The sequence below is a fragment of the Myripristis murdjan genome, chromosome 1 (assembly GCF_902150065.1).
Source record: "Myripristis murdjan chromosome 1, fMyrMur1.1, whole genome shotgun sequence".
NCBI classification, from domain to species: Eukaryota; Metazoa; Chordata; class Actinopteri; order Holocentriformes; family Holocentridae; genus Myripristis; species Myripristis murdjan.
This window is the reverse complement of record NC_043980.1, coordinates 25,141,183-25,154,450: the sequence shown is the minus strand read 5'-3', so window position 1 is coordinate 25,154,450 and position 13,268 is coordinate 25,141,183. Positions and strand designations below refer to the sequence as shown.

General features: G+C 41.7%; 3 protein-coding genes across 6 annotated transcripts in view; all 3 read left to right on the top strand.

Moving 5' to 3' along the window:
• Positions 1-2,995: 2,995 nt before the first annotated feature.
• LOC115360132 (nucleoredoxin-like protein 1) lies at positions 2,996-8,310 on the top strand. Of its 2 annotated transcripts, none has more exons than XM_030052807.1 (4): positions 2,996-3,544; positions 5,284-5,554; positions 5,655-5,744; positions 7,263-8,310. In XM_030052807.1, exons 2-4 carry the CDS (start codon positions 5,319-5,321, stop codon positions 7,639-7,641), a joined length of 705 nt encoding a protein of 234 aa, XP_029908667.1. In that variant the 5' UTR covers positions 2,996-3,544; positions 5,284-5,318; the 3' UTR covers positions 7,642-8,310. The 2 variants fall into 2 exon arrangements, with proteins under 2 accessions (XP_029908667.1, XP_029908659.1); XM_030052799.1 differs by having other exon boundaries at positions 2,997-3,544; positions 5,269-5,554.
• A 502-nt stretch (positions 8,311-8,812) lies between these two features.
• LOC115367626 (nucleoredoxin-like protein 1) lies at positions 8,813-11,575 on the top strand. The gene is made up of 4 exons (XM_030063464.1): positions 8,813-9,104; positions 9,465-9,725; positions 10,028-10,117; positions 10,257-11,575. The coding sequence occupies exons 2-4, from the start codon at positions 9,490-9,492 to the stop codon at positions 10,600-10,602; spliced, it is 672 nt and encodes a 223-aa protein (XP_029919324.1). The 5' UTR covers positions 8,813-9,104; positions 9,465-9,489; the 3' UTR covers positions 10,603-11,575.
• A 1,298-nt stretch (positions 11,576-12,873) lies between these two features.
• LOC115358766 (adhesion G protein-coupled receptor L1-like) overlaps positions 12,874-13,268 on the top strand; it is a 28,252-nt gene continuing 27,857 nt past the window's right edge. For all 3 annotated transcript variants that reach the window (XM_030050782.1, XM_030050790.1, XM_030050775.1), the window contains exon 1: positions 12,874-13,268. This exon is cut by the window's right edge and continues 486 nt beyond it. The gene's annotated coding sequence lies outside the window, so the exon portion shown is untranslated.

Here is a 13,268-nt window from a genome sequence, read left to right as displayed (position 1 = left end):
GCAGAAAGAAAATGGAAAAAGGACAAGCTGCAAATCTCCTTTCAGGTCCTAAGAAACCACTTACACAAATATCAGGAAGCGGTCAAGTCAGCAAGAACCAAATATTTCTCAAAATTAATTTCCAATAGCTCCCATAATCCGAAGGTCCTATTTAACACCATAAACTCCGTCATCTGTCCTCCTCCCAACACCAGTCTTGTCGCATCTCCTGCCAAATGTGAGGAATTTTTAAAGTTTTTTATAAACAAAGTAGAAGCCATCAGGAACAACATCCACCCCTCTTCCCGAAACACAGCTGTTTTTCTGGCCTGTTCATCCAAACTGGACTGTTTCAAACCCATTTCTCTACCCACTCTCTCGCACACTGTCACCAGCATGAAACCAGCTACTTGCCCTCTTGACATCATGCCCACCGCTCTCCTGAAGGACGTATTTGACATCACTGGACCAAACATCCTCTCCATCATCAACAGCTCCATCACCACCGGTACCGTCCCAACCTGTTTCAAGCATGCAGTCGTCCAGCCTCTCCTGAAAAAACCCAACACGGATCCCACACAGCCCAATAACTACAGACCTATTTCAAAACTCCCATTCCTGGCCAAAGTCCTTGAAAAGGTCATTCTCAACCAGTTGCTGCCCTACCTAGATCATAATAACATCCTGGAAAAATTTCAATCTGGCTTTAAGTCTAATCATAGCACAGAATCTGCCCTGTTAAGAATTCACAATGATCTACTCCTCTCCATTGACTCCGGAAACTGTGCCATCCTCATTCTCCTCGACCTCAGCGCTGCTTTCGACACAGTGGACCATAACTTATTAATAGACCGTCTCTACCATTCCGCTGGAATCAGTGGCACTGCTCTGAACTGGTTTAGATCCTACCTCAACAATAGAACCTTCTCTGTTAACATTGGCACTCACTCCTCCCCCCCAGCCGCCCTCTCCTGCGGGGTTCCACAAGGTTCTATCCTAGGTCCCATTCTTTTTTCCATATACATGCTTCCCCTCGGTCAAATCATCCAAAAATATAACATCTCTTTCCACTGCTACGCTGACGACACCCAGCTCTATCTGCCACTCAAACCAAATGACCAATCCATAATCACCAACATCTTCAACTGCATCAGTGAAATAAAGTCCTGGATGGCAAAAAACTTTCTTCAGTTAAACGAAGCTAAATCTGAAATCATCCTCTTTGGCCCCCCTGACAACACAAACCCAATATCCAACAGTCTTGGCAACCTTTCCACCCTCATCAAACCTCACGTCAAAAACCTCGGTGTCACCTTCGATTCAGCACTCAAATTTGATAAACAGGTAAAGTCAGTAGTCAAAGCCAGCTTTTTTCAACTTCGCACAATCTCAAAAATCAAACCATTCCTCACCTTTACAGACCTTGAAAAAGTCATCCATGCCTTCATTTCCTCCCGCCTGGACTACTGCAACTCCCTATACACTGGTATCACTCACTCAGCTCTATCCCGGTTACAACTGGTACAAAACGCTGCAGCCAGACTCCTGACAGGCACCCGTAAGAAGGACCATATCACTCCTGTCCTAGCCTCTCTCCACTGGCTCCCAGTTAAACACCGTATCGATTTTAAAATTCTTTTATTTGTTTACAAAGCCCTGAATGGAGCGGCCCCCTCCTACTTAACTGAACTTTTAATTCCCTACTCCCCCTCCAGGCCCCTTAGGTCGGCTGACCTGGGGCTTTTAACTATCCCACGGACCAATTTTAAATTCAGGGGTGACCGTGCCTTTATGGCAGCTGCCCCCAGACTCTGGAACAGCATTCCCCCCTCTGTTAGATCTGCCCCCTCCATTGACTCTTTTAAATCCAGGCTTAAAACTTACCTTTTTAGTATAGCTTTTGAGTCCGCCTGATATTGCTGTTTGTGTGCCTTGATCTTTGTTGACTGTTGTCGACTGTTGTTGTTTTTTTTTTTTTTTTTTTTTTTTTTTTTTTTTTTTTTTTTTTTTTTTTTTTTTTTTTTGTTTGTTTGTTGTGATTATTACTTTACTTCTTGTATTTATTTCATGCATTTTTAACATTGTACTTATTTTATTCATTTTTAACTGTACAGCACTTTGGTCAACTTGGGTTGTTTTTAAATGTGCTTTATAAATAAATTTGATTTGATTTGATATATAGTACAGGTATCAACATTAAATTAGAAGCAAGTAGTTGTGTCATGCAACTGTTGGGAGAGAAATTGCACATACAGTAAGTGATTTCAGTTTTGATGATGGTAGGAAACACAGGTCTTACTGTTATATGTGTGGTGTGTGTGTGTGTGTGTCTGTAGACTTGCATGCAGGGCAGATTGTAAGTACAGGCTGTAAAGGTTGTATATTTGGACGCCCTGGCCACCATCCCTCAATAGGATTGCCAGCATATGTGAAATGGATTTGTGTAAAATTCTGATTTTAGCAGCCATGTGTTTAGTATTTTCCAGACATAACACAAGTAACTGATTAGTCATATATCACCAACCTCTCTAATGAGTCTGAATCTGAAGTGGTCATGGGGATTGCTTGATAATTTTGATCATGAATCCCTACCCCCGACTGGGGAAACAAAAGAAGCTTTTATGTGTATATGTGTGTGTGCACGTTACAGACTAGGGTAGGTGTGCATCCACGTGTGGCCGCAGAAGCCTGTGTCTCAGACTAATCCTATTAGATCTCTCTCCCCACCTCTATATTTACCTCTCCCCCACTGAGATTAACCCAGGTATTTTCAGCAAGTGCCACTGCAGATCAATAGCCACTTTGCTACAGTAGAGCCTCGTGGCATTTAATAGAGTCAGGCCTCACTCAAAATGTTGACTTTCTCTGTTCATTTACTTGAAGTGATGCCCCAGCTGTCAGATTGCTTTGATAACAGGAAAAAAAAAAAAAAAAAAAGGATCATTATTACGGTGCATTCAAAATTAGTGAGACCCAACTAGTGCTGTTTGTAGTAGAGGCGTATTAGAGCTCTCTGGCCTTAAGTGCCAGACTTCCTGTCTTTCTTTCCTTCTGTCTTTCCTTTTTCTTTCTTTCTTTCACCCTCACTTGACCCATATTCCTTCCTTTGGAATCCAATTTGTCTCTCTCTTCTCTCATCCTTCTTTCCCTCCCCCTTCTTCTCTTGAAGTAATGAGATTGCTACTGAGCTTGAGTTTTAGGGGCCTGTACACATGCACACACACACACACACACACACACACACATATTAGAAGACAAGCTCTGTCTGCCCCTGAGTTACAGCACTGCCACACCTACAGCTATCTTTAATCTCCCTCTCTAGACAAGAGGTTGCAGGGTGGACAAATTAGAGAGGGAGGCAGAAGAGGCAATGAAAAGCATCATTAAAATAACACAAACTGGAGAGGTTTGGACTGGAGACAAGGAACGCTGAAGGACTGCGACAGACTGAAGAAAAAAAAAAAAAACAAGGAAAAGAAACAAAAATACAATGGCTTAAAAAAAGAAAGGAGAGGAGAAACGCTCGGGTACATTTCTTCCCTTGGTGGAGTCGCAGAGTTTCAAGGTGAGGTAAATTACTTGTGGTATTAAGCTGCCACAGCAAGTACGAGGATTGATGGCCTATTAAACTAGCCACTAGCAAAACAAGGCTGTGTCGCTAGTATATATCGCAAAGCACCATCATTGAGGCTGAGTCAAAGGGTGAACTGGAGGATTCAGAGATGACGTTAAGTCAGATTCAGAGATGATGTTTAGGCCAGGATGTAAGCTCTGACCTCTGTGTTGTCTGACAAATCCTCTCTTTTCCAGGTAAGATCCAATGCTCAGTGCTTTTAAACTAATGTAATTGGTATGGCATTGGAAATTTTCAGTCCAAAGTTGGACACAAACATGGCTCTGTCAGAGTTAAAAGACAAGAGAACCTAAATTAATTTGTGAGGTTATGGCTGCCAATTCACAGCCTGCAGCGACTCTTTTGATGGTGAAATACGGGCTGAGGTTGCCGAGAGATGAGACGCTTGTCTGAGCTGTCATGCCTAAAGGAATGTTGTTTCTTATTTGTTATTTGTTCTGATCCATAAATCTAACCCTGGAGAAAACCATCCCAGTAACTCAAAATAACTTTACACATCCTGGGCTGTCACAGTTGATTCTCAGTGTGGAGCTGTAGGTCACATCTGAGAGGGGCTGGGCTTGGCTAAGAGACACATGTTGTGGGGCATCTATAAAACTAGATCTGCATCTCATCCAGCAGGTGCCAAAAAGAGATCCATCTGCTAGTCACCGAGCAGCGTCAATTAAAGGGAAAACCCACCCCAAAACACTTGAATAGTTGAAAAAAGCGTCTGGTTTCCCTGGATAATGACCAAAATTAGAAGACAGCATTACAATGAAATATTTCTCACACTGCTACATTGGAGAGCAACCTAACTAAAACATCCGCATTCGGATTTGGTGTCAGTCAAAGAGCTTTTCTAGACTTTATTTGGTACACACATTGAAATCATAAATTGCAGCTGCAGCAGAGATAACAGCCTTAAATTGGTCATATAAATAAATTCCTGTTTTTCTATTCTCTGTCACCAAAGGATATCATGTAATACAGCTTCAGCCTAGAACCAGATCGTGAAAGCTTTTACATTTGCTGAACACTTATGAAACCCTGCTTCCCAGAAAAAAAAAAAAAAAAAATCCACATGATGAATTTCATGTTCATGGAAGCAACAATCAGTGGTTTGAACGTGGGAATAAACAAAAGAGGATGAGTGTTCTTATCAGTACAATGTGTTGGGCTCATGCCTACTCTGAATGCAAAACAGTAAAGCAATGGCTGCATAAGAATAAAGGCACTGCCAAAATCCAGAAAAACAGGAATCTTGAGGATTATCACTGTAACAGACCATAACACAACAAAACATGATCTGGGTCTCTTTGAAAGCATTCAGCAAAATGTAGACAGCCACTAAGTGAAATAGATGTAGATGAAGCAGGATGAGGATTTCCTTGCAAAATTGGATTGTTTTCTTTTTTCTTTCCTGTAAAGCGACTTTGAGTATCCTGAAATGCGCTATATAAATGTCATGTATTATTATTATTATTATTATTATTATTATTATTATTATTAAAATAACTCCTGGACTTTGATGAAAATCACAGAATGATGATTGTGTTTAAAAAGAGTTTTCCTATGAGAGCATTTCCTGGAGGCAGGCATTTAACTGCATTGGTCACACCACTGGAGACACATGTTTAACATGCAATGTGCATTGACAGATGTGTATTTCACAGTCCCCTTTCCCACAGAGGGCTGTCACGCTTTCCCACCCTCTTCTTTCATCATGGTGGATCTGTTCCTTGACCGAGTTCTGGTGAGGAACAACTGGGACCAGGATGAACTCAACACAGAACGTGAAATCATCGGGATTCTTGAGAACCGCATCCTGATGCTGTTCTTTGCATCTGCTGAGTGTGACCGATGCCAGGAGTTTGTTCCCACCCTGAATGATTTCTTCAAGCGACTGAAGGATCCATTCTACATTGAAAACCCAGCGCTGCTTGCCCTCATCTACATCAGGTCAGTCCTTGTCTTTGTCTCTCTCTGTTGTACACACATAAACTCACACGCACGCTGTTTTATCGCTCACTAGCTTTTCTTTTCGGTCTCTTCCTCACAGCTTGGACGAGTCAGAGGAGCAGCAGGAAAGCTTCCTCAAAGAGCTACACAAAAAGTCTCTGTTTTTGGCCTATGAGGACCCATACAGGAAGTAAGTGGAGGGAGCAAGGGGGTTAGAAAGTAAACTGACATACTGGATATGCATTCCCCCTCTCTACTCACCTCTGATTGGCTAGCAATCATTACCTTCAGTTAAGGTTCGGGTTAGGGTTGGGTGAAAGCCAATTTGAGGCAGAGCAGGGGCCGGTCTTCCTGTGACATGCACGTCCAGTATGTCAATCTATTCTCCCCTGAGAGAGAGGGAGAGGGAGAGAAAGGGAGTAGGAGGGAGGGAGGGTGTATTTGTGTATATTTAACCTGCTTAAGAGTGTGTTTGTAAAGCTGCAGTCGAAGCTTATGATGTAGGCTTAAAGGACCACGCTGGTACAATCTTCAGTTGTTGTGATCTATCTTAAGTATCAGTTACATTTGTACAGAATATGCATTTGTAGCTTTGAAGTCGAGGCAAACTTAACCCTCAATTCACTTTCATTCATGTTCAAAAAACTGCTCTGTGAGACTTGAAAATTGCTATGCATAGATAACCTGATTTATTATACTCACATAAAATTTGAGAATTAATACTCATAGTATTCAGTGTTCAAAGCCCAGAGAGGTTTTTTGGGTCCATTTGTTAACTCTTGAGTGCTCTGGAGAGATTTAAGTGGCCTGGCTGGGGCGAGCTGCTTTGTCTAGACATATGCTGTGCTGAATAACAAACTATCCCTCTGTTTCTAGTTTACATTAACAACCTGGTTCCTTGTTTCGTGGCGCAACTCTCAGGCAGTTGTTAACCTCTGCTATACTTTGGTTCTGCTTGCCAAGCTGTCAGTCAAACCCATGTACAACAAAGCGGAAGAGAAGAAGCCTGGAAAAAATATAGTTCCTTTCAAATGTGCAAAATTTAATGGATTTACAGTAATTGTAGGGAGGGGGTTACCCATGGGTAGCAACTTTCTAGATTCACACAGTAGTTTTTTCATTGCTTGATATCAAGTCCGAATGGTCATCTCGTTACACTCCCATTGCCTCCATTCCAACACATTTCTGCAGCAGAGGGGGATTCGATTTCCCCTAACCAATCACTAGAGACTGAATGTTAAGTCGACACTGGTGCATAGCCACGCCAGCATACTGGTTTTGTCAAGGTTTTAAGAATAGGGCGGAGTAAAGAAAAACTATGTTGGGCAATGGTGACTATGTAAAATGAATTTGTTAAATAAGGGGGTATTTTATCATCCATCCAAATCAATTGAAACTTAAAATGAAAATTTGATTCACAGGTCTGGAGCCAGGCTATTATTTTCATGTATTTTGTACATGAATGGGAGTGAACTGGGTTAAGTTAAGCTTTGATTTCTAGGATGCAAAGTCATATTCTGTAAAAACAAGATACAAGCAAAATTGTTAACAAGAAGTCAAAACAGGCTCAGAATGGTCCTTCAACCAATTAAAATCACAGGACCAATGAACAAACAAGCAGCCATTTCAAGCTGAAGCTATGCCATACTGTGACTGGTGATAGACTTAATTAATTGCGTGCTTTGTTGTCTGTCTCTGTTGTTTTCAGGGAACTGCAGGCCATGTTCAAGGTGACGGATGTACCGACAGTGGTGGTCCTTCGTCCTGACTGCTCTGTCCTCTCTCCAAATGCCGTGGAAGATATCTGTCGTTTTGGCTGTGATTGTTTCCGCAACTGGCAGGAATCAGCAGAGGTCGTTGAAAGGAGCTTCATGCTCAACGAGGAGTTTGATAACCTAAATTTGCGAAGTGCCACTGACCCTGTAAGACGACTCAAGTACAAGACAGAGGACGACAAGAGAAAAAAGAGATGGTGGAAAGTATGGGAGAAGCAGAAACCCGGATATGAGGAAGGAGAAGAAGAGCAAGATGGAAGGTGGGATGCAAAGGGCAAAGAAGGAGAAAGAGGACCGTGGAGAAAAAGATGAATAGACAGAGGAAAGAGAAAAAAAACATTTCGATTTATATAAGGGATGGTCTTTCTTTTGATCGTCTCCAGTTACTGTCTTACTGTGATTCATCAAGTTGGGCTCCCTGAAATCCTAATTACCTCCCTCTGGATTGCTGATCTTGCCAAGGCTATTCTCATCTTTCACAGAGATGTAATACAGATACTTTAAAGAAAAGTAGCATTCATGTTTTTGTGCCTGTATTGGCGTGTACAATCATGACAAATGCCCAGCTCCTGGACTCACCTAGTGTACTTAAGGTCACACAGTATTTTAAAGGGTGCAAGTTGAATGTAACTGTGTTGCCATAGTTGTTAAGAGTTCAGTTACAAAATGTTATATATGTATATATCAAAAATTAGTCATTATTGATCCAGTCTTTAAAGGTATTATTTTGTCAACCAATAACTAACCTTAACTATTATACTTGAGTAAGAGAATTTATTTTAATAATTAATAATGTAATACTTTTGAAACAGCAGGTGTCATTGTTTTCATATGATATGCATAAAAAAATATTTATCTGGAAGGGTGAACCTGCTCATACAAACCCCAAAGTCCCAGAGGAAAAGGATTTAGGCGCTGGCGTCTGTAACTGTGTATAAAGGATTTGAGTTTGGGATTAAAACTTTCCTATGCATTACTGCATTTCTTGCCACTTTGTCATTCTTGTTCTTTATCATGTGTCTCCTCAGGTCAGATGGTCACAATCCACAACTCACTGAAATCACATTATTCAGATTTTACAAGTTGTTAATGCTGCTGCTCTACTGGCTTACTGATTTGATGTATTGATGTCCAAAAAATAACGATTTCTCTTTTGTCAATACAGACCGTAGCTGGCTGTATAAATCACTGATGTGTCTCTCAGGCTGTACTGGGCCTGGTTCCAGTCTGTGCACCAGATTCAATCATATTACCAGCCAAATATTCCCAGTGTGGCAGAGTTCTTCCAATAGTTACCGAATAATAAAGTTCTCCCTATGGACCACTTCATGCTCCTGTGCTTTATTTTCAAGCACATTTCTCTACCTCCCTTTCTCTCTCTCTCTCTCTCTCTCTCTCTCTCTCTCTCTCTCTCTCTCTCTCTCTCTCTCTCTCTCTGCTTTCCACACAGGCAAGCATGCACACATTCATACTCACTCACTCGCTCACTCCAAATGCTGTAGGTCCCTTGTTCCACTCTCTCTCTGTCACCTTGTCTTTTAATCCCCCCTCAGACAGGAGGGGAGGTGGAGTGGAGAGACAAAGGAAGGGAGTGAGGGTGAGGGTGGGGGAGCAGTGGGCAGCTGCTGCTACCATCAAGGTGCAGGAGAGACATTCAGTGAGTGAAAGTGATAGAACCTGACAGGCTTTGAAAAGAGGCAAGGACAAGCCAGGAGGTGGAAAGAAAAAAATATATATTTTGAAAGCTGCTCTCTTGTTGGGTTTGCTGTCTCAAGGTGAGATAAAATTTATTGGAGGTGTTAGGTTGCTGAAACAACAAGGAGGATTACTCTACTTAGCAGCAAGCAGACAAGATCTACTCAGCTGATTCATAGCTCATTATGAAAGTGCGGAGGCATAAAGTATATCAATAGTTCCTTTAACTGAAGGAAAATCTTCTAACTGTAGCCAAGACAAGCCTTTGCAAATGTTAAGACTTTAAAATGGTCTTGTTATGTGTGTCTATATGGTTACATGCATGTTGTAAAACCAATGTGGAAAACCTTTATTTCCCTATTGCCTACTACATGCTCTCGGTGCATTTATGGCCACTGTGTGTGTGATATATTTTAAAATGCTACACATCACTCCCCCAGTGCTCATAACTGCAAGTGTTTCATCATGGTGGACCTGTTTCTTGGTCGAGTCCTCGTGAAGAACAACAAAGACCAGGATGAACTGGATACAGAACAAGAGATTGTACTGCGTCTGCAGAACCGCATCCTTATGCTGTTCTTTGCATCTGCTGCGTGTGAGAACTGCCAGGAGTTTCTTCCCACTATGTCTGACTTCTTCACACGGCTGACAGATGAATTCTATGTGGATCGCTCTGCCCAGCTGGTTCTCCTATACATCAGGTATGGGAGACACACAAACAAGATTATGTTGTTGTACTTGTGAGCCATTATGCGTTGACTACAGAGATTCCCTAACCCATAGCCCTAACTTTAACCCAATTATCTAAATGCTTAACCTTAACCCTCACGCTAATAAACCTAATCCCAGTTACCTTGAAAGGTCCCCAGTTTGAACTAATTCTTGTAGTCTTTCTATCCTTTTGAGGACATTTGATTAAGAATCTGGAAACCCGTAGTTAGTTTTAGTTCATTTTGATTCATTTACATTTGTTCATTCATTGTCTGTCTGTTTCTTCTCTCAGCTTGGACCGGTCGGAGGAGCAGCAGGAAAGTGTTCTCAAAGAGCTTCCCAAGAAGAGCCTGTTCCTGGCCTATGAGGACCCCTACAGGAAGTAAGTGGGAATGACTCATCAGTTGTGTGCATAACCTGGGGGTGGATGATTATAATGTAAATGTACATAGCTGTATAAATACATTAGCTGTGGTAAATATGCCTAGTATGCGCCAGTGTCTGTGTCACTACGCCCCCAGGGAGCTAGAGGCCATGTTTGCAGTGAAGAAGCTGCCCACAGTGGTGGTCCTGCGTCCAGACTGCTCAATCCTCATCCCAAATGCAGTGGAGGAGATCTGCCGCCTCGGTCCAGACTGCTACCGCAACTGGCAGGAAGCATCAGAGCTCATCGACAGGAACTTTTTGATCAATGAGGAATTTGATGAAAAGGCCGGGCGCAGCTTTACAGATGTAGTGAGAAGGCAGAAGTACAAGGTTGAAGATGAGAAGAAGAAAAAGAAGAAGAAAAAGAAAGGGTGGGGTGGAGGAGGAGATGAAGATGAAGATGTGGATGGAGGAGCGGATGCCACGGGAGGAGGATGGTGATGAAGATGAGAGAACCAGATGACAGGATTTCCAAAACGTTGCCATGACTAGTAAAAGAAGACTTCCAGAATTGATATTTTTTAATTCAGGGAGCTTTTCTTTTACTGCACCAATGCTGCCAACACAGTTTTGTTTAGCCAAATAAAATCCTTATATGACTGAATGTCAGAAAAATAAAGAGACTTTTCAACCTATTCAAGAAATAGAAATCTCAAAGAACTGATTCATTTTACATAGGTTTTGCTTTCCAATGTCAGTGCTAAGCAAAAGCTGGCTCATTAACTGGTGAATAGCCATGAATCTTACTGCTAACCTAGCTCCAGTATTACTGAGTGTATATGCCAAAAAATCAGTAAAAGCACTGTAAAACACTATCTAAAAAACACTGAATGCTGCTAACCAATGCTTCAGCTTAGAATAGGCTGCCTTTAATGTCTTTGAAAGCTACCAACTATACAGTCAAGCCAACGCTAGGTCTGAGCCAAGTCTCGCCATTATGGCCTGTTTTATTTCTCCCAGGAGATTACTCTAACCATTTTCTCTTTTTCAGTGATAGACCACTGTAATGTACTTTTTCACATGCTAATTTGTCCTGGTCCAATCAAACCACAACATACAGATCCAAAAGTCAATTAATTATTCAACACCCATAAAAGATTCTTGTTAGGCTTTGAGTGTTGAAAAGTTCCACTTTGTAGCCTGCACAAGAACCAATCAAAACCTTTCAAATCTGGTCTTGTGAAATTTCAGAAATGCTTTCCCATATGAAAGTCAACACTCTTTCCCCATGATCACTGATTTCCTTGTGACTCATCCTCCTGATAAAAACATTCTATATTTATCTTTTTTCACACTTGCTCACACATGTAAAGTTAATGCTGTTATGTATTCAATTGCAAGCCTCACTGCTGGTTAGTGACAGCCTCCGTGATTTCAGCAGCGCTCGACTGAATAAAGACAGAGAGAATAAAGAGAGAAAGGTTTTGCTTCTTTGGGTCCAGGAATGAGTTCCACATTAAACCACATTCTTCTGAAATTAAAATGTATAGGACAATTTCACCACAAATATGCAACATATGTGCAAACAGATTTCAACATCTTGAAAAAACATGATCTGGGCTCCCATATGATATGATAATTATCTCTGCTACTGTATTTAAATTTACTAGGAGTCCAGGAGAACCCAGAGGTGAGGTAGCCTACTCTATGATGGGCCTTGTAGAGTATCCGAAAATATAGAAACAGATGTTAGCCATCATTTTTATATAAGTATAAACCCTTCCATTTAGCACACATATTTGAGATAAATTGTGGGGGAAAAAAAAAAAAAAAAAAAACATTCCAGCACATTTCTCTTATGGTACTTTGACTACTGGACTGCATATGGATGATTTTGACTATAGTACTGCCATGCTGCCTTGCAGTGCAAATGGACAAGTGGACTAGCATTTTATTTATTTATTTATTTATTTATTTATTTTGCCTGCTGTCACGGCCAAATCTCCGCTTTAAAAGAGATCCTATCAGCAGTACTGTCTTAACATAGCCTATAGCTTGCAGCCTACACGTCCATGTGATGCTATGGCTTAGACATTAAGTGTGGAGAGAAGTTTGGGCATGGTCAGTAATATGATTAGAGCAGTAGAGAGGAGCTGAAGACACACATATCTGTGGTTGCTGTGCAAAGATTTTCATTGGGTGCCTGGTTGACTGGTGGAAGTTGCATACCTTTTGAATGGGAGTGATATGATGATCATTGTCCAACAATAACTAATCCTATAGGCTCCAACTGAATATGTGTGGAATGTGGATTGATTGCTATAGAGAAATCACTTGCTGGGGTTTGGACCAACACAGTGCTGAATACAGCAGGAACAACAGCTATATCCTTTCCCTCTGCTCTTATCATATAGGAGGAAACCTAAATTCTGAGACCAGCGCCTGCGCCTGTAAAGCTGAGCCAGGTCAGACCTATAGAAGTAAATAAATATAAGGCGTTGTTTATTCCATATTGGTTTACTGCCTACACAGCAGGTTATTGTTGCTCAGTCAGACAAACCTAGATAATATAGTCGAAGCCCCCTCCCTCCCTTCTTCTCTCCCTCGCTCTCTCTCTCTCGCTCTCAAATGCACACACACACACACACACACACACACACACACACACACACACACACACACACACACACACACACACACACACTCACGTTGCGCGTTCTCGAGTGCAGAACGCGCAACAAGCGGACCAGCGGATGGAGAGAGGGAGAGCGCCAGGAGAAGAGAGAGAAGGACGGATGCTAAGCCAGGCCAGGAGCGGGAAACCCTATCTCCTGTATGCTTGACCAGCCGTTGTTGTTTTTTTTTAAATATATAAATGTATTTATATTTTTTCCCTCATCAACATTTTATTACTCGACTCCTGCCTATTTAAGGGCCTGTTTCCGAGATACGTCCTGATGTGGTGCTGCGCCTCATCACGATTCCTCAAGGATGTGCAAAGCGGCTGTTATCACGTCGACGTTATTTTCCACGAAATGAGAGGATGTAATTGAGCGATATCGGAGCATATGATCACAGCGACGAATAGCAACTGGGCTTGATCAATTTTATAAATCGACGGAGGGAACCAGAGTAGCTTGGGTCTGTCTGTCAAATTGCGTCTTTTT